The sequence below is a fragment of the Chroicocephalus ridibundus genome, chromosome 2, assembly GCF_963924245.1.
Source record: "Chroicocephalus ridibundus chromosome 2, bChrRid1.1, whole genome shotgun sequence".
Classification (NCBI taxonomy): Eukaryota; Metazoa; Chordata; class Aves; order Charadriiformes; family Laridae; genus Chroicocephalus; species Chroicocephalus ridibundus.
In genome coordinates, this window is record NC_086285.1 from 32742392 (window position 1) to 32767502 (window position 25111).

Genomic DNA, 25111 nt, shown 5'->3' on the forward strand with positions numbered 1-25111 from the left:
TTTCAGATGTATAAATGGAATTTTCTGTATTTCACTGTCTGCCCATTGCCTGTTCTCTTTTCCCTGAACATCACTGAGGAAGAGTCTGGCTCCATCTTCTTCAGTCCATCCCATCTGGCATTTATACACATTGCTAAGACCTCCCTTGACCTGCTGGCAATACGCTGCCTACTGTAGAAGTTGGCCACCTTTGCCATAAGGGCTCATTGCCAGCACCTGTTCAACTTGTTGTCCACCAGTACTCCGCAGGGCCTTTTCTGCAGAGCTGCCTTCTACCTGGTCAGCCCCCAGCCTCTAATGGTACCTGGGGTTATTGCTTCCCAAGTGCAGGCGTTTGCACTTCCCCTTGCTGAATTTCAGGAGACTCCTGTTCACCCGTTTCTCCAGCCTGTCAAGGTCCTTCTGAATGGCAGCACAACCACCTGGTCTATCAACCTCTCCTCACAATTTTACATCATCTGCAGACTTGCTGAAGGTGTGCTCTGCCCTATCATTCAGATCGTTAGTGAAGATTTTAACCAGCACTGACTTCTAGGGTAGACTACCGTGACTGGGCTCCAGCTGGACTTCATGTTTGAGCCCAGCAGTTCAGCCAGTTTTCAGTCCACCTCACTGTCCACTTTTCTAGTCTGTACTTAATCAATTTGTCAACGAGAATGTAATGGGACATAGCATCAAAGGCATTGCTGAAATCAAGACAAACCATATCCATTGCTCTTCTCTCATCCACCAAGCTAGTCATTTCATTGTAGAAGGCTGGTCAGGCATAATTTCCCCTTTATAAATTCATGCCAACTACTCCTAGCCACCTTCTCATCCTTAACACATTTGCAAATCCTAAGCTCAAAAGCTAGATGAGTATGGAACCTCTAAGAATCCTACTCCAAACAAGATTTACAAAAATTCCACGCTTACAGCTATGGAGATGAGAGCCCAGTCCCTGTCAAAACCAGAACTCCCAAGGTTTCATGCCTTATCTCCTTGATATGTGACTGAAAAATTCAGTCAGGTAGCTCTAGAAATGCATATAATATGCAATATTTGCCCACTGTAATAACCAGAAACTTCAAACTTGCTGCATTCCTGGAGGTCTACAGAAGCAGCATGCAGAATACCATAGTGATATCCGAGCTCTTTTTAAGCTTTCTAGCTTGTCTGCAGTGACAGAGCTTGGCATGGTCTCATTTACCCAAACCAGTGCTGGATCTTGTAACAACACAAGCCACCAAAGTGAACAAGTCGTCAATCAGTCACCGTGGCTTAATAAGACATGGGGTTTGCTCTGTTTTTCTTACATAGGAACCACAATCTTTTCTCTGGAAAGATATTTTTAATCCAAAGGGAACCCCCTTTCTCTTCATCAGTTTCTGGGCTTTTATTCCTCAGTTCTCAATGTGGAGTCAAGCAAGAGTCCTCTGAATCAGTGCCTATCAGTTTACAATAACCATCAGTGTGCTCATTATACAGTATTAAGAGTTCTTCCTTTCTACATTGTTCTTAGATTGAGTCAATCTAGATAAAGACTAAATTTAGTCTTTATGTTAAACTGCTATGAAACCACCGTTATCAGTACACGAAAAGGTTAAAAACCAGTTCAACAAAGTATTTATAAATTAATGGTATACCTCAATATCATATAATTGCTACAACAATTTAGGTAACAAGTTGCTGCATGTACAAGAGTGAAGAGACCTAAAGAGTTAATATTTAATTTACAATCTACTGCTAAGATTAGAAAGATGGAACATACAATTGAACTAGACATGAAAGAAAATAATTGTTTATTACTTATAAAGCCATTCAAAATTAATCTCTGTTTGACTCTATAACACACAGCTTTTTATAAGGTTGTCTATTCTAAGAGAAGTAAATAAAGGTAAATAATGCATAATATAAGTATTCCAGTGAACAAGTTAAAACAACTTGCCTAAGGACATTTTATTTATCATAAAACTTTTCTTAAAGACATTTAAAACTATAGTTCACAAGGTTCTAAATTGACTCAGGGAATATGCAAACTGACAGCCACAAGGACGAACACATACCCTTAATAATCGATTCAGCTGCATACAGATCCCGCTTGTAGGTCACCTAAAGGACAGACAAGCCTCATTAGATTTAACACAGCAGGAAGGAATGTAAAACTAATAAAACAATGCCCTGAAGGAAATCCTTTACATTTGAAATACCATAAACAAATGATATTGTCATTTTCTTAATTCTGGTAAAATATTACTGGCAAGTCATGAGAACAGAAGTTGCAGAAATTACTGGAGAAACCTTTTTTTAAATACTTAGATCTATTTAGAACTCATTTGAAACCTGAACTATTTTTAACCCTTTGAAGAATCATAAACACATGACACTGTATCCATTTTCACACATCCATTTTCATCATTCCTTAAAAACTGTATGTCTACTCTATAATTTTATCATGAAATAGGTTCATTTTTTATAGGACTTGTGATCATAAAAATGACAGCCAGGGAGAAGCCTCGTTATTTCTTTTACTACTATAGGTGTCATTTTTCAGTAGCGCAAGACTATTACTGTTAATGAGAGTCCAATTAATCAGTGGGAGTCAGTGAGAGTACATTAGGGTTTGTATGAGCTTTCAGAGGATTAAAAACCACCAAGATCTTCTTGAAGACGTTATTCAGATCAAGTTAGACGGGCAGTAAGATGCTGAATATTTACTTGGTACTTGCAAAAAACACCTTTCATATGTGCCTTTGCACCCTCATGGTGGTTGACAATCCCACCATGGTATTAGGCTTTGCAAATAAAATAACAGAAAACTAAAGACAGCATCCACCCAAGACGTTAACAGTCTTTGCCAGCAATGTCTTTGCAATGACATGCAGTGACATGAACTGATATAAGAATAACTCCTAAATATTTGTCTTTGGTTTTACTGTAACTTCCTTTTATGTTAAATATTACTGGATTTTCTGCACTTGTTTCTCTAGAGTCTGAATAACTTTTTTCTTTCTTTTTGAAATGGACTGAATAGGATTCCAAAAGCTGCAAAGTAAATCTTACAGCAGAAACATACTATGGTAGGTATTAACATTTTAGTCTCCAAGTAAATATTTCATTTTAACATAAGGATTCTTATAACTGCTTTCCTTTCCATCTCATAAATTCAGCTGTGTATTATAGTCAGAAACAGATTAATAATATTACCTTTCTCATTACTCATCATTTCTCCAAGGACTGATATTCTTTTAAAATTAAAAATTAAACTCACTTTGCCACAGGTTGTCCTGCAGAGGAAGCAGCCAGAGAATGAATGTAGCCTGCGAAATCTTAGGTGTCTGAGTTTACATATTGTTGGGAAGAATCAATGTCTTGAATTCAAATTTAAGGATAAAGAATCACTGAGTCACCAATTCTGTTGCACATTTTTTTTATAATTACCTGTTTCTAGAGGGCTTTTATTCTGAACATTCAGTAAACCTGTAACAGATTACCATCTAAAAACCTTTCAAGAAACAAGACTATCAAGCACTGTCAAAAGTGGTCACACATTCTAAGGTTCACAATCTCTTTAAGATGCAACAGTATTTTTAAATAATCTGACTTTAAAAAGAAGTTACTTCATAAAGTAGGCCCAGTCTTCGAGAAAACAGCACAGAAGAATAAAAAATTAAGAACGAAGCTTTAAAACCACTTCTGAAATTCTGAGCCAGACATCAGCAAATACATTTAGGGTGGTTTTCTAGAGAAATAAATCACCTGAGACCATATCACACTTCCCATATATATTTCTTTCATAATCTGTGATTGTTTAAACTAATTTCAGATACAAACTCCTATAAGCTTTCTGAAAATAGTAAAGTTGACAGAGAGAAAAACCCTGCCCGCTACCACAGGTGACCACAACTTACCAGTCAGGGAGGAAGGGATTCCCTACACCTCTTTCAATATTCAGTAAGATGCTAAATCCAACCAAAGCTTCTCTTAAGGTATCCAAATTCTAAATTTCTTATGTTGATTAAGAGGTGTTGCAATTCAGATGAGACTTATTCAAAAGGCAAGCAACCACGACAGAGACACCCTTTGGTTTAATTCTAACGATTGTTTTAGTATGCATTTGTTTTAAACAACTTTTAAGGCTAGTCAACACAGCAGTTTATTGTTCTGAGCAGCTATACTGTTTTATCTCTAGTTTCACTAAAGTAGATTTGCATTCTAGGCTCACCCCAGCCGGAAGCAATTCAGATCTAGCCAAATCAACCTGGAAGAATACTTTAACTGCCACTCTATATGGAAGATGGCACTCTCCGCTCTCACAGACCGCACGAGGTGCAAAAATCACAATGGAAAAAGAATGAGGAAGAAAGATCTTGGAACTTTCACTGTTAATCAACATTTGCATAGTGCTTGAGTCCAGATTTGACCATAGTGTTCTAGATACACTTGCAATACTAGAACGACTCTTTCTAATTTCATATTCTTGTCTATGTATCCATGGCTGACATAAGGTATTTTTCCCACAGTGGAAACTTGCTGTCTTCTGTGATTCCTACACCACTTTCAAGATCACTGTCTTCCTAGAACAATTCTCTAACACGGCCTACAATTTTTGTTTCTAAAAACACTTCTTTATATTTGGCTGCAATGAAAAACATCACCTTTTGTTTAAATTGTTTGCCAAGCAATAGGTTACTTCTGATCAATTACATTTTTATTTACACATCCTTAAATCTTTGTGTTGCCTGCAAACTTTATCAGACAAACGTTAAATAGCTTAGAGACAATAACAGTTTCTGCAGAACTGCACGCAGTGAGAATTGTGTTTTGAAATATATCAGTTATCCAATTTTTAATCTATTTAATTAGGACTAGTACAATTACAGTCATCCTATTTTTAATTAAGATGCCATGTAGTAACAAGTCAAACTTCTGCCAATCGTATACTGTATCAGTACTACCATCTTTATCAGCCAAGACTACAGTCTTGTAAAAAAGGCTTGAAGTCAATTTCGCAAAATAGGTAAATTCCATGTTGGTTGACATTAATTACATTAGTCCCTTAACTCTTGATTAATCAAATTCTGCCTGTAGCAGTGCACCCTTTTGTTTTGTTGCTCAATATCAGACTCACAGGCTTCTAATTACTCAGATTCTCTCTCTTCATGTGACAACGTTACTTTTAATTTTGTCCTCTTGAGCATCTAGTGTTCCAAGATGTTTTGAACATTATTGCTGCAATGCAGAATTTCGCTAGGCCAAGTACTAAAACACAAATACCTCACTATCACAGAATATGAAACCATCAGCTGCTTATTTGGCAAGGGCAGAATAGTCTTAGTTATTAAACATTTATCTACTTTTCTGTATAATAAACAATCTACTGTATCTCTTTAGTAACGTTTCAAAATCATCAGACAAGGGTTTGCTTGTTTGGTTTCCTGTGAGCTCTTCTCTCTCAATTGTCAGACTGCAACTTTTCACCACCTAGGAAGACGCTCTTTTAAAGGTTTCCCAAAGTTATTCCCATTTAATATTTAAAAGGCTCCTTCAAACTGATACAGCTTGATGAACATTTCAGATTTACAAAACTGTATGTTAAATGCAAAACACAACCCTTTACCAAACAAACACAATACAGTTATGATCGCACATACACAAAGTGCAAAACACAAATTTTAGTTTAATGAGGTATTTCCCTCTGTTATACTAAGGTATCCCACAGACCTCCATTGTATGGGATATTTTTCTGGGATTAGAAAATAACCTGTTGTTTCTAGAAATGGTGAGGATTTTTTCGCATTATCAGCATTTAGTCTTTAAATGCTTATCAATCTTTTAAAAGTGTTCTTACAATTCAGTTTTCATCTGTTATACACACACATATATATATTAGACTCCAACAATTACACTCTGTTACATGGTTTTACACTTTCAGAGGATATTGCCTCAGAACATTTCAGGTCATTTTGTTTCAAAGGTGTTGAGGACAGAGAAATTGAAAATGTGGTGTTGATAGTGTAATTCTGTTTCCTTTTTTGCCATCCTGATCCTAAATATGTTATAAATAATTATATAGTAACTACATTTATAATAAAACTTATAAATATTTATAACACTGAAGTAATCTGAATGTTCCTCCCTGGTTGTTGTCACTGCAAAGAATGATTTTAATTTTGTAATTTGTTACCAGAAAGTAAACAAACTATCTCTTGCTTTAGCTTCAAGGGTGAGTGACTTTGAAATGTTACTTTTTGTAATGAACTATAAGTAGACAGTGCTCCTGTAGAATAATTAGAGTAAATTCAAGAAGAAAATACATATGCACAGGTAAGTAACTTTTCCCCACAGCTTTGAGTCATTTAATGTTATGCAGCACCTAATAAATAAACTGAATTCTTATAAATATCAAATATTCTCTTTAAAGATTCAAATCCATATAGAATGAAACTGGTTTGTAATACTTGGACTTTAGAAACTGCTCTCCACCTGTTAACTGACTGCAGTTTTTCTGTTACACATCCTCTGATACCTCAGCTGAACAATGACTATTTATTTCAGTTCTCATTTATCTGGATGGAATATCTTTTTGCCTCTTGTTGAAAAAAATAAGACTGGAGCCATTGGTAGCACATCAGCTCTTAGCTTATGAAACATAATTTATATCAGCACTGAAAAGTCTTACAGGAAAACAAAACAACATATTACAAATTACATTATTATGACAGCTAAGGAAAGACAATTGTGCTTCTGAAAGGTGATCAGTAACAGACAGCAATAGCTCCTAATCATTTTTTAGGCAAGCATCACTTGAGAAAACTGGCAGTCTTCTGCACTTCTTCAAACTGCACAGACTGAGCACAACTGGTCTCTTCTTCAATGGTACTTCCCCAAGTGACCTGCCAAACACCCCGGTACAGAGTGACCAACACCTGGGTGTTATTCAAGCAGGAAGAAGCCATCTTCCTCTGCAGCCTCAAAGCTGACATGATTATTTGTGGCAGAAACAATTTACTATTTTACAGACCTCATAATTTTTATGCCTTTGACTTTGAATGCGTTCACAAGCCACAGAAGACACCAATGACTTTTAAGTACAAAATAAGGCAGTGAATAGGATATGAGAAGGGACAGGTACTTCAATGATATGCGATCAACATCTTTGTGTATACTATATATAGCATATTCACTGCTCTGTACCACCTGCAGCACAGTACCTGCACATAAATGGGTGCTGTTGCTACTGTCACGCACTGCACCATACTGTCAACACTGAGACTCTTTCACGTGGTCCACAGTATTTTCAGCTTTTCTACCTGAATCTCCTTCTCTATTATATTCTCTAGCATGCCACCAGCTAAAAAAGTTCTCTGTCCAGTATCCGAGCACTTACAAGGAATTCACTCTTCACGTGTTATCATTTTTCATGTGTTTACAGGCCTCTTTAAAGTCCAGTGCTACTGCAATGGGTTCCACATGTTGGGAAGTTAACAGCATCAGGATTTTGTTTCACCAACAACGTCAGAGTGGCACTAACACTGCAACAATTCTCTTTTAAAACAGAGATGTGCACAAGCTCAATTCTGAAGTCTAACTGGGGGCTGGTTACTAGTGCTGTTCCTCAGGGGCTGATACTGGGGAGAATACTGTCTAACATCTTTATTAATAACCTGGAAAAGGGGAAATGCCCTCAGCAAACTAGTAGATGACAACAAATGGGAGAGTATTCAATATGCTCGAGGGTACAACGCTCATTTAGAGGGATTCCGAGAGGCTAGAGAAAGGGGCTGACAGAAACTTTGTGAAATATAATCACAAACACAGCATCCTACATCTGGGACAGAATAAGCCTGTGCAGCAGTTCATACTGACACCAAAATATAGAAAAAAGTTCTGCAGAAAAGGACCTTCTGGACAAGCTGAACATGAGTCAGTGGTGTGAAGCAGTTCAGAAAAGGAGCCCAACAGACTGAGCGGTATTAATAAGGAAGCAGACTTATTAAGTAACTTCATTTCAGGGAATACAGGGATTATTCCCCCATATTCAGCCCTTTTGAGAACACACTGGAGTACTGTGTCTAGTTTTGGGCTCCCCAGTATAATGCAATGAGGAACAGGAGGAAGCCCAGCAGAGGGCTGCTAAGATGGCATGAGAGCACTTGGCTTGTTCAGCCCAAAGAACAGAAGACGAAGGGTGGGGAAAGGTCATAATTAATGGCCATATAAAACAGTAAACTGGACTTCTCTTGCAGATCTTTCTGTTGGCCTTTTCCCAATGCAAGAGGCAGCAAGGGAAATGATGACCAAATATTATGAAAAAGATCTCCTCCATATGGAGGAATATGCATTGGAATTGTTTTCCCCAGAGAGTCTGCAAAATCTCCATTCTTGGAGATATTCAAAACTCTACTGGACAAAGCCTTGCGCAACCTAATCTAACTAATCTGGCCCCACTTTCAGCAAGATGTTAGACCAGAGGACATGTATACATTTCCTTCAGTCTTAATTATTCTGTCATTCTAGGTCAAAAGATTACATTTCATCTGCTAGGCATCAATATTCTCTACAGAGAGTAAAGAACTAAATAAACAATATAAAGAACTAAACGAACATTACGGGTGTATTTTGTTACCCTTCATGTAAGTACCATGCTTTGCAATGAGAACAATGAAATCATCCAAAAAGTGATGTAATGCAAATATGGATGACATAATCTGTCCCTTAGAAGACTGAATAGGAAAACAGATGATACACTGTTTCATAAAGACTATGTCCCCAGAAAGATATTCAAAGAAGTTGCTGTATGCAACCAACGCATAAAGTAAATTTTGCTGCTAAACTGCACAGGAAATTTGCACTGCAGATTCAGGAAATTACCTTTCTGTGTAAGATTTACTGTCATATTATTAGAAATCGTGTCCCATTGGAGGAAATTTACTGTCAAAGCCAGATGGAGTGATTTGAGCTGCTTCCAGATCCTTCAATATGGTAATGAATAAAATAAATAAAAAAAGGAAACAAGTGAAAATTGCATGACACAACAGTTACTGAGAAAGAATAATGTCCCACCATCTAAAACAATGAAATGTGATACTTTTAAGCAGCAGGGAAGTATCCTTTGGCATTTGTATACACACCTGCTCTGTCAGTCATCAGGAACCTACAGATTATCAGACAAGGGGAATGATGTTTAAATTTTAAAAGCTTGTTTGAAGAGGTCTTAAACATTACTGTGTTACTGAATGTAATGAACTGCTCTAAAAAATCAAACTGTTGTTAGCCAGGTATTTGGCATCAGAGAAAAACTGATGTCCTCATAGGAAAGTGGAGGAAAACAGCCAAAAGATACAGAAATAGCATGAGAAAGTGCATCTCATGAAAGTATCTTCTTAGTTTTAGAGATTATGGATTTATAGTTTTAGAGATTCAAGTACCCAGTTGGTTTTCCTATTTCCAGATAAATACTGTCTTCATTGATTACCTCAGGTAACATCTGCCCAAGTCTGTCTACAACAACGAGCTCTAAAAAAAGCTCATCACAATCCAAAAACAATTCTGAAATTTGGAAGAGAAAAGCCTTACTATTAAAATTGAAAACACATCTGAATTTCTATGTTAATATGTGAGTTTTATTAATTTTGAAAGATACGTGTAAAAATAAAAATTATTATGGCCTTTACCTTCCAGAGGTCAGCTGTTCCTTCAATGAGTTTGGCATTTGTTTTACAGTATTTCAGAGCCAGATGCAAACATTCAGTTCCATAATCCAGGTCATAGTCTGTACACTGTAGTAATTAAAGCACAAATATTCTTAATTTGTCTTAAAGAAATCATACTTTTAAGCAATAACACTTAAACCTTACATCTCAACAGTCCTGTCCAGAATAATACATGCTGTATAAGGTAGGCACGTTCAGGATGGATAGAAATAAAACCCTCCCAAGAAGCTTGTACCAAATTCTAGCTATCCAGCAAAGTTTTACAGAAGTACACATACGCTTTATAATCACAATTAGGTGCCGCAAGCATCTTGATACACCTTTATGTTGTTAACTAAATCAATGAGAAGTTAACATGTATAAAAATTTTTTGATGGAGTTGCGGCCTTCTAGTGACAAACTTCTAGAATACAAGAACAAGTTAATAAATTGTAGAAGCATGACTCTTCAAATGCCTTGTCTGTTTTGGTTTTTGCAGCATCAAAAAAGGGTGGTAGTAGCTAAGAACCTCTATATTCCTTACATGTTTCCCTCTATATTTTTCTCCAGTTATCTGTGCACAAAACAACAAAGTTTCATGCTGCTCCATGAGCCTTCCAGATTTAAAAAAAAAGTTTCCCACTTTTTAGTCATCTAGAAGAGGCATTCTTCTCTCAACGCACCCTTCCCAAGCAGTTCACTTCCTATAGTTAGTGATTATAATAATCCTAACTAATGGAAAAAGCAGTAGGGAGCAGAATCCCTCGAACCAAAACATAGGTAGGAGCCGGGAGCTTAACAGGCAGGACTACCTCAAAATGAATTGGCCTGATTAAGATAAGAGAGTTCTAGTATATTTTCATATTGCTAAATTACCAGTCCATCCAGAAATATGAATTACATGTAACAAGAAAGGATAATTTAAGATAGGGTCTTTCATAAAAATGGACGTATTTGGTAAGACCAGAGGCTGGCTAGACCAGTCTCCAGTCTCTACTAGAGGCTGACAGTAGTTAGTCAAGGATAAGTAAGTAAGAACAAGGCAGTTATATCTTCTTACTTTCCCAGAATACTCCCTTGGCCTCATATAAAGCTATTATCCTGGCAGGAATTCCCTAAATTAAGAAGTCCCCAAGGGACACATTGAACCAGAAGCAACTGTCTTAACAGTTCCCAGTGAATTACAGGAATCTTTAATACACCCAATTACTTTCTGAATAGCACTATTTCTTTAGCACCTGCATCAAGGAGCATCTGATTCATCACTCTCTTTATCACATGCTCTGCTGTTCTGACAGAAAAGGGAGTGCAAAACCACCTTCTCAGCCTTTCAAAATGCCACCACATGCCACCACAGCTCTTCTCACATCCTTCCACAGGTAGAGATCTCAACATCTATTCAACCATTTCACGTGTGGAAGCTACTTCAAAACTTTAATAAACCCTTTTGCCCTCCTTTACATTTATCTACACTTACCTATCAATTTTATCATAACATCCTTCTACAAGCCTTCTTAGTTAGCCCTCATGTCTACTACCCAGAAAAAAAAATGGTTACCTCCACTTCCAAATTACTTATGAACAAAATTAACTGCACAGGTCCTAGTACAGATCTTCACAAAACTCCACTGGTTATTCACTGCTATGAAAACTGGTCATGCACTTTACCGTGTTTTTTACCTTCTAAGCAATAATCTACTCTTATCCCAAATCTGTTCAGTTTTCTTAAAGAGCCTTTGGTAAAAGCTTTGGTGAAACATCTTATTATGCAAGTAGGCTGTTATCAGCTTCAGCAACCTCAAACAAGATGCCAGCTAATGCCTTAAAGACCAATTACCTCTGCTACGTATAAGCTTTCCTTTACAAAAGCTGAAATAACCCTTCCACTGTGTTAAATTTAACCATGTGTCTAAAAACTCGTGTTTCAAATAAAACATGACAGTCCAGATACTGTGCTCAGTAATTCAGTCTCCTTCCAGGATTCAGAATTGTCAAGAATGCAAAAGTCTAAATGGGTTAAAGAAGATCCAAATGAGAGTGCTGCAATTTAACTCACCTTTTTTTTTTTTATTTCCTCAAGAAGTTTAGTAAAAAAGATGAAGAAAATTCTTAGTTTCTATTCTTGTTTTATAATGCATCAGTGAAATCCACAAAATTCATCAGCATTATACATCTGAATTGTATCACTAACACACGTCTTATAAAAATCAGTTATCACTTTTATATTATTTAATTAATTTTTGTCATTTTAGTTTGTAATGACTGCATTCAAAAACAAGATCCTTTTACAGTCCACTTAGAAAAGTAATTTAAATGTTATAGTTCTCTACAGAATTTTTTAAGCACTTTGAGTAACAAAACAGAGACAGTAAGATAAAGTAACTTAAAAAGAAAGATTTCTTTCAGAATACTAAAGAAAACAGGGGTTTCAAAAAGACACACTGGAATATTTTTAAATTAAGCAGAAAATAATCAAGATACAAAAAAGGTCAACAGAAATATAAAGGAATAGGGGACTCTCGCTCCAAAATATGTAAAATGGAGTGATCTCTCAAATAAAGAGGTCCAGAGATAAATTGCCAATGAAACCAGAAATAGCCTAGTAACTTTCAATTCCAAATATTTATTACCAAAATATCTCCTTTACTTGTTTTGTTTTTAAGAAAAATTTTCTGGTAGAATGCAAACTCTTTCTACTAATGTGAATAATATACAGATTAAAAAAATGTATTTTTCCTTTGCCTCAGAATGGAAGAGAAAAATTCAGAAAAAAATTATCTGTGAAGGAATTTACTTTGAATTAAAATTAAGTTACATTTTTAAATAGATGGGTAACGAATGGTACTAGGACAAGACTAAGCAGTTCCAACTTTTTAGCAAGGTATTAATTACAGATAATTAGTAGGGAGTGGAGAAGTTCCATAAATGGGCTAAAGCATCTTGAGGGTATTGCTGGCTTCAAGGGATGAAATATGACACAAAGCAAAGTAATAATTAAAAACATATTTCACTAACACTTGTACATCATGACATTTACCACTCTAATTATCTGTAATTGTTTAAACCTAAACATATTGTCACATTGTACTCTTCTGCAAGTGTGATACACTGATGTCAGAGGAGAACAATGAAATGGAAGTATCCGCTCAAGACCAGCTTAGTTTATAGATTATCCATATGCTAAACAGCTCCACAAGTAAAATTCTAAATCCATATTTCAGGTGCAGAATTTGAAAGCTTCTATATTGCTCTCAGAAATTCAGTTAACAAATTACGCATTATCTGGGAGTGTCTATCATATAAAGTTGTGGAATATCTAAGAGGAAAACTCTACTGATCCAGGCATGCAAACGTTCTCGTATTAAGTCTTCTGTACGTGTTTCATTGTACATCTAGAGCCAATTTACATTACAACAATCTGTTTAAAACTTTTACTATTTCTAAAGTCTCTTTTTGACTGAAAGGCTTTTTAACATAAAGTTTGACAGAGTACAGTTAACTGAACTTGACATGCACACATAACTTTGTGAAACAATAGACACAGTTTAAGTTTCAGACCACAGATTTGAAATGGTGGAAACAGCTGGAAATACTGGCACAAAACATATCCACAAAAGAAAAAAAAACAGATCAGTTTAGCTTTTCAAATGACACAGAAGGAAATATGTTATTGAAAAATGCTTTTGAACTGTTGAATATTCAAAGGCATTCTAATAGGTAGTTTTGGGGATTGACTTTTTTGTGGGTGGGTTTTTGTTTGTTTGTTTTCCAAGAGGGGATGTTTGAATAAAGCGCTGTGGGTGGAGTGAGCTCCAGGTTTTAGCATTGTACCAGTTCTTCTTCCCCTGCCCCCTAGATTAGTTTGAAAATATTTTGATAAACAATATTACTTCCTAAAATGCAAGCTATACTTTTTTGCTTAGCAATAAACATGGAACAAGGGGTTAGAGAAAAGAGCAGCTACAGAGCCTGCACCTCCCTTGTACTTACTAATAGTCCATAAGCTAACTTGTTTCCTATATAATACTTTGAAGGAATGAAATTGTAAAGGTGCAGTAGTTAACAATTGCTTTTACTGTTACCATGCACTATTTTACTGTATCTTTATACCGATAAAAGATTTTGAATGGATATACGGGAACTGGTAATCATATAGCAGAACAAACACAGAGGCAAGAAAGATTTTCATTACAGCACTGTCATTTTCTTATTTTTTCATCATTCCTTAGTTTTATAATAAGGAAACAAAATCAATATTCTTTTTGTATTAACTGAAGTAAAATCTTCAGATTTGCTCCTTTACACAGGTATCTTGAAAGCCTGTATAGAGCCAGTCCTTTACACTTCAGCAACCACTGGCTGCGTCTCCATTTTATTCTTCCATGTAAATCCATTCTATAACAGTATCAGAACACTTGCAATTAAAATGCGTAACTAATTAACAATAGCAGCTTTATGATTTTTCCAGATCCCCACAAATCAAGTCTTCACTGCTGAAGTGCCAGAGTACGTCATGAACATTCATCATCAGGAACATTTTACTAAATTAAAAAAGAAGCAGGCACAAGCTCTGCTGAACCTGAATTGCCCTATTTTTACCATATTTTATAAAGAATCATTTTGCCATGTTCATTACCAAGGAAACCAAAAAGCACTGAATCCAGTAGTGGATTTGCAGCAAACACTCAGTCTACAGCAATAAGCCACAGCTAAATGAGGAATAGTTGAAGCAGCAAACAGAAGGAGGAAACACATGAACAAGGAAACAGTGAGATTAATGTGAGTTCGGATAAGCTCATCTCCGAAACAATTTCCATTGTAGTTAATTATTAAAACTGCTGTGACATACACCCAGATGCAGTAGTGCTTCACAATGAAGAGAATAAAGATAAAGCAATTTACGCTGTTACAGAATTAAGCAAGCCTGGTTTTCTACAGCTCTGTATCTATACCCCAACACCTTCCACTGCAGCAACTGCAAGTGCCCTCTCCGTACATGCCATGATTCCCCTGCACTCTACCATCAGATCCCCTGAAAAATTCCTGACCACCCATTGAAATATTTTGGTACTCAAGTTGCTTCCCAGTCCACTAAATACCCATTAAAGAACTTATGCCTTGGTTGGTTCCAAGATCCCATGCGCTAAAAGGTGTATGACCAAGAAGAACAGAAGATAACACCTGAATTCCCATTTCAGCCACAGGGGTGAAGGCCTAAGAGCCGGAAGGCTCTGAGGCTCCAGCCTCCTCTCAGTGAAGACATTCATTGGGGTTTCCTCTCCTCCTCACACTTGCTGATTTTTCAAAAGCATACTGGGACTTAATATCATTGAAATCTCTATGCCTCCATCAATTTTGATTGAAATCATGATCTTAAGGGTCTTTTCCAACCTAAATGATTGTATGAAATTGAACAAAATGTGCAATTAAAGGTTTTAAGTATTATTGAGACAAGGGCTAAAAACAAATAATGCCTTCAAGTATCTTTTTAATAGTAAAAGTTACAAATGAAAGAGTAATTTTGCTTCTTCCCTTCCTGGAACAAATGTCCTGGGTCAATGAATGCCGTCCACAGTGCCCTCACCAGCAACATGTTCCATAATCCTGCTTTCCCTATCACTTTTTAAAGTTTTAAGTACTAGCAAAGGCTGGGGATAACTCCACTTTTTTCTTTTTGTTTTATTTAAATGTGTATTTGATTGACAAACTCACCATCACAATATATAAAAGCAGAAACTCAGTGGTATTCAGAAATGCATATGAATGCAGAGAACAAGTATTTACATCAAAGTTTGCACTTCACCAAAAGGGTTATCAAACATTGGAACAGGCTGCCCAGGGAAGTGGTTAAGTCACCACCCCTGGAGGTATTTAAAGACATGTAGATGTGGTGCTTAGGGACATGGTTTAGTGGTGGACTTGGCAGTGATAGGTTAAAGGTTGGACTCAATCTTAAAGGTCTTTTCCAACCTAAATTATTCTATCACTAAAGCCTACTCTTTAAGTCTTAACCTTATACTGGCTGCTACTGCTTCCGTCTGCAAAAGGAGAGGTCCAAACAAACCAATCATCTTGTAAAAGAAGTACATGTGCTTGACTTTACACTGAAAACATAAAAACACTATTATTTTGAAAAACCCTACGGGGAAAAGTACAGCTTTGCTATTAAGGAATAAAAACTTAATCAAGAATAATGGAGGTGCTTTGCCAAGGAAAAAAGGGTACTGGTAGGCACAAACAAGAAATGTCAAGGGTTGTGTTTACAACCCCCGTTTAGTGGGAAGGAGAGGTTCTTTTTGGTGGAAGCCTTTCCTTCATCCCTACTCAGAATCAAACAAAATGCACCTGACTGTGCTGCTGGAGAGCTCAAAGTCATTTCCCTTATGGTGGAATCAAGGTGAAAGTCAAGTCACATGCAAGGGCACCTGCTGGAGCTCATCATTTGCAGTGTGGAGACAAGCTCCCCTGGCAGCCAGGGCTCTAGGCATGCATTGTGTCCATAAGACTGGCAACTGGGATGAATATCACTCCTGGTAAAGTCCCAGTTTACACATACAATCCTGAAACGATAACAGATCATCAAATATGAAACCCCAGTCTTTCCCTTTTAGTGCCACACTACTAGATATATTCTTAGTATTACTACAACAAAGTCCACACAAACTAGCATAATGAAAATGAGAATGCAAAATAGGTGAGAATAAATAATGGTCCTGGTATGAAGATGAAATACTTGATGCAACAAAGAGCTAGTTATTCATCAGATTGGCTTCATAAACTGGTCCAGAGTAACCATGAGACAGTATAGATTTTCTGACATCAGAAAAGGACACAGGAATCATTTTGAGCATGCAGCTGAACATGGAATTTCAGACTTCATATACAATTTCAGCTTTTTTAAAAAGTCATATTTCAGTTACAACGTCAAGAAGAAATAAGAAAATGTTAATATTCTATGTGACAAGTCAAAATACTTTGATAGCACTCATTGTTTACACTTTAAAAAATTATCTTGCAAGTTGGAAAAATACCTGGAAAAGAGTTATATGGACAAGACAAAGACAAAAAAATCTTGTCCCAAGGTAGAAAACTACAGATTGTTTACGTTATTCTAAGAAAATATAAAGAAGTGATTGTTCACATTCTTCCCATAAAGAGACTTCTAAATATATCAAGTTCTAAAATTAAACAACCAACAGAGAATTTAATTAGGCTTAGAAGCAGAGGTGAGCCAAATTCAGGTGAAGTTAAAACGCATGTCTTACTTTTTTTTTAACAGATAATATTATGCACTCTTGGAACAATTTACTTAAGAGAATCACCTCTTGACATTATGCAAGATCATAAACGGTCCTTTTCCTTGCCATTTGATACACTAACCTGTCATAGCTAAGACATTAAAAGCTCTAGCACCACTACCTTGTTTTCCTCTTTGCTCTCTCAAAACAAGCAGCAGATGACAATTTAGATGGGTGGTCTCCCATATGCTGGATACGGTGATTCTCGCTCAGTATTCAGCATTTTTTTGAGCCTGTGCCAAACGGGTGATTCTTGTGGATACAGTACACTTATCAGGGTAAATCCAGTAATGCTTACAACAATACTCTCATAATCCAGTCTAATTTCCAATTTGAGTAATTGCAGTGTGTCTCCCTAACATACACCCTCCAAATTATATCTGAACACAAAGTACTTTTTCACTGCTCCAGAGATGCTAGATTTCACCCAGGGTGCGGCAGCTTTGCACCACAGAACCAACAGTTCCAAGAGCTAATATGTGAATTCGCAAAGTGCTTTGAGATCCTACAGGATGAGGAGTGCCATAAAATGGAAGTAATTATCCCATTAGCAAAAAAACTTTTAATTTTTTTCTCATGCAAGGCATTAGAATTTCTCCAAACATTCTTGTGGCAGAAATTAATTAGGGCAAGGTGGGGATTCATACAATATCCTGGCTCTACCATTGCGCCAAAGAACTAATCAAGTACAGAGCTATCTAAACTAGCATAGTTTTCTCAACAGACCACCAATCTAGCTTCAGGTTTTGAATAAATGAAAGCATGACTGACAAAATTCATTTAGTATATTTATCCTGAAAAGAATTCTGTAGAGTTGGGTAGGTTTTAAGGATACAGAACGGGAAAAAAAAAAGTCTGTTTCTCTAAATCTCAGAACAACGCTGCTAGGGTAAAAAGATACCACATGAAGTAACTCTAAAATCTCTTTGGAAAACATCTCAGAACTACAACCTAAAGACTTCACAAATTAGGATATTCATTTAGGTGAGGCTGACAACCCTGTATTTAAGCAACAATCTGCATACATCAGCCTGAAGATAAATGAAGAAAGGCAGATCAAAATCCTCTGCAAAACTGCATTATCTAAAAATTAGCTCCATTGCAATTTTGCATCAACACAAAAAAATGACCAATTTTCAGCAGGAACAAAATGAAACAGAACTCAGGTTCTACTGAAGTTCTAAAGAAATAATTTTTTTTAATGGCAATAAAACCAGAGAAAAAAATCCAAGCTGAAATGGACCACAACAATGAAAGGGTGCTGTTAATAAAGTAAACACTTCTCATGTAAGGGGAAATTAAATGCTGGGTTTTCTTTCCACATTTAGGACATACACAGATATCCTTATCAATCATTCAGATCTAAAATCCTAATGACCTATGGAGAAATCAGCAGAAAGGCTTCCTTTGTTAGGTTATTTCATATGCTTAGATGGCACATTGAAAAGCTCACAGATATTCCCTATCTTGATACTAGTATACCGCTTACTAAAATCTGCATTATTATACCATCAAAGGACCTGGAGTAGGAATTTCAACAAACTGAAATAATCCATGCTACTTTACTACTCAGCCAAGCAGGCTGATTGGAAAAAATCAAGTAGGTAGCTACACGAAAACTATAATTACCTCTTACATTTCATAGGCAGATGGAAGTATGCTGCCTTTAGGACTCCACACAAAAAAGAGCACTGGTGTGTAGTACTGTCCTCATACATATCATACAAGTAGTAGATTACTATTATTTTAGCTAGCTCTTGTCTAATTCACGAATCACTTCTTGATTCAGTATTTCAGAATACAGTTGATGAGAAGGAAGAAAACCCACAGACACAAACTGGAATGCAGAATTAGGAAAAAAAACAAAACAATGATGCTACATGGCATATATGTAGAAGACCTGAACATACAACTATAAAATACAAAAGTAAAGTGGGTGACCAAAGCTGAGGATGAAGGAAGTGGATCTCCGTAGACACACACAGAGAGCACGTAGAAACCACAAAACACATTTGAAGAAGAATGAGGTAAAGTGACCACCCTTACAGCATAATACACTTAATAAAAGATGTCTGATGCTTTTTAAAAAAGATGGACACAAAACAACCCATTATAGCTTATGATAAAATCTATATATCTTACCTACTTCTTGTCGTATGTTAAAAACGATGGTGATCTCTTTTTCGGTGTTTTCACACTACAAAAACAAACAGCTCTGACCCCTGTCACCAATCCATGATTGAGTAGCATCAGGCAAAAAAATTTTTTCTCCAAGCGAATGTTTACAGAAGGTAAATATTAAGCTGTTCAGCCATGCCACAATTTCACGTGCCACAAATTCACCAAAATTTCCTATTTGGTGAATATTTAAAAAAAATAATTTGAGGTGCCTTGAAGATTCAGACATCTTTAGCCTTAGGAGCAAGGTGAGCAGTGGGTTTTTTTTCCAGGATTCCAGTTAAGACTTAAATGCCCAAATTCTGCCTCACTTACATTTTGACCCTTCAGTCCTTTTTCTGAATCTGACCCTTGCTCCCAATGTTGCCAAGGTTTTAGCCAACAATTTGTCCGCTACTGTTCATTTAATCGCCTGTTGCTCCTGGCAATGTTAATTTGACAGACACTGATTTCTTTAACAAAGAATGAACCCACAGGAAAATCCCCAAATCAGTCTAGACATTTTGCCTCGAAGGACTTGCCTGACCTATGCCAAAATATTACTAAACTGCTACAGCTGACTCCACTTTCGGCTACAGAGGATACTAAAATGCTTCACACATGTTTGAAGAAGAATCCCAGTAATGTTGTGCCCTTTCAAAAAGCACTTCAGAAGTTTACAAAATCCACATGGAATACACTCCCTATTATTTACATACAGAAAAGACAATACTTTGAGCAAATACTTCTACAATGGGCCTAACAATAGCCAACTTACTTCCTTTCTTACTCTGGCAAAATCTTCCCTGAACATTCTCAGGGGTTTGTTAGATGAGAACAATTTTGGGATTTCCTTTTCTTCTGCTGAGGACCAGGTTGGACAGTTTGCAGAATATCTCTTCTCCCCATCTCAACCCCATCTGGGGACATCTTGTAATGATTTTTTTGGGGAGTGGAAGAACATCTGCCTCCCAGAATGCAGCATCAAAGTATTTGCATGATTCTCCCTGACACACTATTATTTTGTATCTTGTCATTACTATGCTTATATATAGCAACTCTCTCCTATGCGGGTAGATGCTGTAATGTCCTATAAGTAAATGTGATTGCTTATTATCCAAAAAGTGGGTAATGCTGGCTATGAACAGATGTATTAATTCAGTCTAGTCCCAAAAAGTACTAATCTCTACATAGTTTCTACACAGATTAGATAGAATCCCTACGGTCAGTCTGTCCTGTGTGGATATCTGTAAGGAGGTTATAGACATGCATCAGAGAAACATCTCTAAACATGTTGAAGCTCATCCTCCTTCAATTAATATTCCTGCTTCCTGTTCCTTTTTTTTTTTTTTTAGTTTTTTTTCAGCCTCATTGTTCTGAGTAGCTAAATATAAACTTCCATAATCTACAAAAGGTCTACTATCAACAGATAATTAAACTAAATACATATGCAACACAAACACCCCCAAAAAATGGTGTAGCTTTTGTGGCAAATTTTCCCAGGTACAGAAGATCTTGAGGCTAAGTGTAAAACAATGTATAAAAGATTACCAGAAAAAAAAATGTGTATCAAAATAATTTTTTAAAATTAAGATTGTTATAAAACTATCACTCTATCTTTAAGTAGTGATCAGACTTTGCCATGCTACCCACATGTGAAGGATTCCTGCAGAACAGCATTCTAACAGGTCTCACCCTTTCTTCAGCTGCGTGTAGCTCTTCCCCCTTACAAGGTCTTCTGCTTCAGCAGGCTGGTCACACAGGTGGGCAATTCTATTGCATCCCCAGCATTCATGCTGATAACTCTCTAACCATCATATCATCTTCCCTAGGCTTTTATTTGCGTCTCTGTCACAGAAGCTAGCCAGGATCTTCTACATACCACTCCTCTTCTGCTTCTCTTTTCAGTTGTTTCTCTGCCAGATCAGGAAAGGCAAAACTTTTTAATTGTTCCTGCTACCTTCCTTACTTTGGCAGATACATTACAAATACACAATGCTTTGTTAAGTTTGGGTATTTCAGCCCTTGCATACAGTGGCTGTATTACTTTGTACACTAACGTGACACAACACAACAAGATGCTTTGTGTTAAAGACAAAAGATCTCCAAGATCTCTTCATTTCACAATATGTCAGAAACAAGTACTACAGAAATCAGTCTCAGCCTACTCTGATTAAAGGAAAAAGGTAGTCTACCTGACTTCCTGATACTCTAATTCCTAAAAGATACTGCTCCAGGGGAACACTTGACTTCTAGTAAGTGAAGTCCTCCCCCACCCTCCTCCTCCCAGGCTTACAGGATCATACTTCACGTTTGCTCCTATTAAATTTAAAATGCTGAACAGAAACATGAAACTACCTTAAGCAAAAATGAACAAGTCTGGTCTAAGGAATTTATCCTTTATTTGCTATCTTTGGAAAGGGTGGATTTTCAATTAACACAAACTTTTCTTATTTCCCTTAGGGCTGATAAGAATAGAAAAGAAACATGCATTTCCAAAGATCAGGAATTTAATTCTTATTAACCTAAAAAAAAAGAAAATCCAACTGTCTGTTTATCCCAGGTAGGTTAGAATTTAAATAAATCATGGGTTCTGCGATTTTACAACTTTTCCATGTGTTTTACTAGTTATTAGAGATTTGCATTTTTTATTTTAAAAAGTTTAACTTGTCTACTACTTGTCCACTTCAGTAAATACTGAAGGTTAATGGAATGCTTCATTACATTGTGCAGGAAACAAGAGCTCACAAATTAGGACATACCAGAACTAAGAGTACTGATACAACATTATGTTTATCCTCTTAACACATTTATCTGGCCTTTTACCCAACACCCCAACAAAAACCCCCAGCAAAGGTAAATCCTCCTGCCTGTGAGATACCACATGCTTTATAAAGTTCTGTCCCTCCTTGCAGCTGTTTGCATCTGTCACTTGTCCACCTTGTGTCAAGTGTGCATCATACAAATAAAAGCTTTAATTTTTACAAATTTATAATTTTGTAACTTACACATTTTGTAAATTTAACAAATTGAAGGGGATGAAAGCAGTGCTGTACTTCATAAGAATATGTGATGAGGAGGCATATAGATGATGAGCGACACAGTGAGACTCACAGGCACATGTAAGGAGGCCTGTATAATTCATCCGTTTCTCACCTCAGGACCATCCCAATGACAAATTCCTAAATCCTACTACAAAGTGGAGGCATCAGAATACTTCACTGAAAGAGAAGTAAACAGCTGTTTTCCCATGCTTCCTGTAACCAACTGAACACAGAGACTTGCAACAGAAAGCGTTAAGCAGAGTTACATACAGGGGTATGGAAGTGATGAAGAATGTTTTAATGAGCTCTCAAAGTCATTATAAAGACAACAGAGTGCACACAATTTTTGAGCAACAAAATTGTAAAAGGTTTCAATAGTCCTACCATAATGCTGAGAATTTAATAGTTATGATGTCAGAAATCTTGATGTCATCACAGTTAAAGCAGAAAGCAACATTTATCTGAACAAAGAAGATCTATTTGGAATACGCATTTTCTAGGTAAGAGTGAAAAATAAATTGAGATCCAGCACACAAAAATGAGATGCATCACAATGAAATGCATGCAAACAACTTGGCTGAACGTCCTCAAGATCTGTGCCGGATTTTTGGCACCAAATGCAAAGGGAATTCGCTGTAGTACACATATATTTTAAGATAATATTGTAAACCAATCTTTGGTATTTGTTGTACCTACTTCAATTACTTTGATGTACAAGACATGTATTTTTCCCCAAATCATTACTATAATTTTTTAAATCAAGCAAGAAATGTAAAAAGTTTTCTAAGGAAATGACTTTTCATTTTATAAAGATCATACAAAAAATATTTTTACTTATTTTAATAGTGGTAATAGCTTATTCCTTTCCAGTTCTAAATACATTTGAAACAGCAATAAAAGGAGGAGTACTAGTCTGCTCTGCCCAGATCAGTACCAGACAAAAAAAGCAAAAAAGACGATAGACGGCAAGCCTGTAAGGATCAGAGAACTGACCTTTAATTGAATGTTGCAACTTAGTGGTCAAGATGCTCAGAGATCTTACATTCATGAAAAAGAACACACCTGGAAGTAAACTCTCTAAATCTACCTACTCATATCAGACGATGCATTTAAACACAGACAGAGTTTAAAAGCAGTATTCCACATGACCCACAACGTAACCTAAAAGCCTATGTTATTTGAAGCAACAATTCAAATGGACAGTTCCTTTCTAAAGAATGCATGTTTGACTGTTGTTTTTCCCCATGCTGCTGTTGCATAAAGGTCACAACTGTATAAAATACACAGGAGTGGGGATCATGATCCCATGCTGAGTCAGCCAAAATGAATTCCATTCCCAGCTTTGTGAATGACTTCCAACAAGAGTAACACAATTATTTTATTTGGTTTTTTTCAGATGGACAATGATACTTACCTACTTCATCAGGTTGTTGTGGGAACTAATGATGGGTATGTTAATATTTAGGAAGTATCACAAGCTGTATCCATTTCTACAAAAATTCGTCCTACAGTAGCTTGACTAAGTTTTTCAGGACAACCATTATCTATCTTTTTTTATGTGCTTGTACAGTTCCCAGAACAATAGGGTCTTAATCCTTGACTTGGACAGCTAGGCACCATTGAAACATAAATAATTAGCAAACAATATGAGTTGAGAGGTTTAGCAAAGTGTTATCCTTCCCAGAGCTCCAAGGCACAGAGCATTTAAATGACCAGAATTTAGCCAATGCAAAGGGAACTGGGGACAAGGAACCATAGCCCTGGTTGCTTGCTAACAACTTTGGTGGCTTGTTCTTGAAAGAGCAGGGATACAAAAAAGAAGACTGATGGAATTCATATGTAAGAAGAGAACACTATTCAGAGGAGCACAGGGACTGCAAATACAGTTGCCTTTTGAACAAGGCATTTAGGGCAAAAGCTTCTCATGTATTTGCCAGCTGTACCATATCTGCAAAATAAGAGCAAACACAGTAAGAAAAAATAGGGGTTTGTTTTGGGTTGTTTGTTTGGGTTTTTTTTGAGAAGCAGCACATAAACATGCAATTTGCCAAAAGAGATACACATCAATAAGAAAGAAACAGTTGTATAACCAACAGTAGCTGTTGCCTCTTGAGATGTGTTCTATGCACATATGTGCTGCCTCTATCACGAGTATGCCCACTACATTCAAGCCAGTCTCAATTAGAAGTATCAGCTGTGTGTTACCATATACACCAAGAACATCCCCCTGCTTTCCATCAGAAGTAAAAAGGTCAGAGCTACTCCAATCACTTGAGTAGCCCTTCATCTTGGACAGCACTTCATCATCTAAGAACAGCTTTAAGTATCAAGCATAAAAGGTATGATGTGGAATTTGTGCCAGTGTTTCTAAGTAAAACAATTAAGCAACTGTTTCTCCTTCATTGCCTGTCCACACATTCGTTCTGTTGTTGGTGACTTCTAAGCTACGTACTCTCTGAGGGTGGATATCAGTAATTTGGGCCTGTTTCCTCTAGAAATGAAAGACTGATGGGAAGCATGACTGTCAGCATTGCTGGAGTGAAAAATAATTCCTTCCAAGTGACAAATGAAGAAATGCTCTGCTTCCAGTCAGTCTGGAAGATACCTGGAGGACAGACAATCTCCACAAGGTGATGAATGAAAAGGAAGCAGAATGCTGAGACGAAAGCCTGGAGTGTTTCCAGTAAACTTTGAATGCAGGGTGGGGCAAATAAAAGCAGTCTTCAAGAGGGATAAAGGCAAAAGAGTCACGGTTTAATACACTACCCACAACTTTTATCTTCTTAAATAAAGATGATGTTAAAGCAATATATTATAAAAACAAAACAAAACAAAATGGAGAATTGCAACAGAGACTAAGTAAATATTATTTTCAGACACTAATCAAAGTACGTACAATACACTTGCAACACAAAACAAATTAAACACTTATTTACCT

At 36.6% G+C, this 25111-nt stretch overlaps 1 protein-coding gene across 3 annotated transcripts in view; it reads right to left on the bottom strand.

Annotated features, from left to right (window-relative positions):
* The window catches only part of CRPPA (CDP-L-ribitol pyrophosphorylase A), a 118029-nt gene that overhangs the window by 66425 nt on the left and 26493 nt on the right, over positions 1–25111 (bottom strand). For all 3 annotated transcript variants that reach the window (XM_063324945.1, XM_063324944.1, XM_063324943.1), the window contains exons 4-5: positions 9657–9761; positions 2046–2091 (exon numbers count right to left, since the gene is read on the bottom strand). In XM_063324945.1, coding sequence (XP_063181015.1) covers positions 2046–2091; positions 9657–9761 — 151 coding nt within the window. The remainder of the gene's footprint in view (positions 1–2045; positions 2092–9656; positions 9762–25111) is intronic.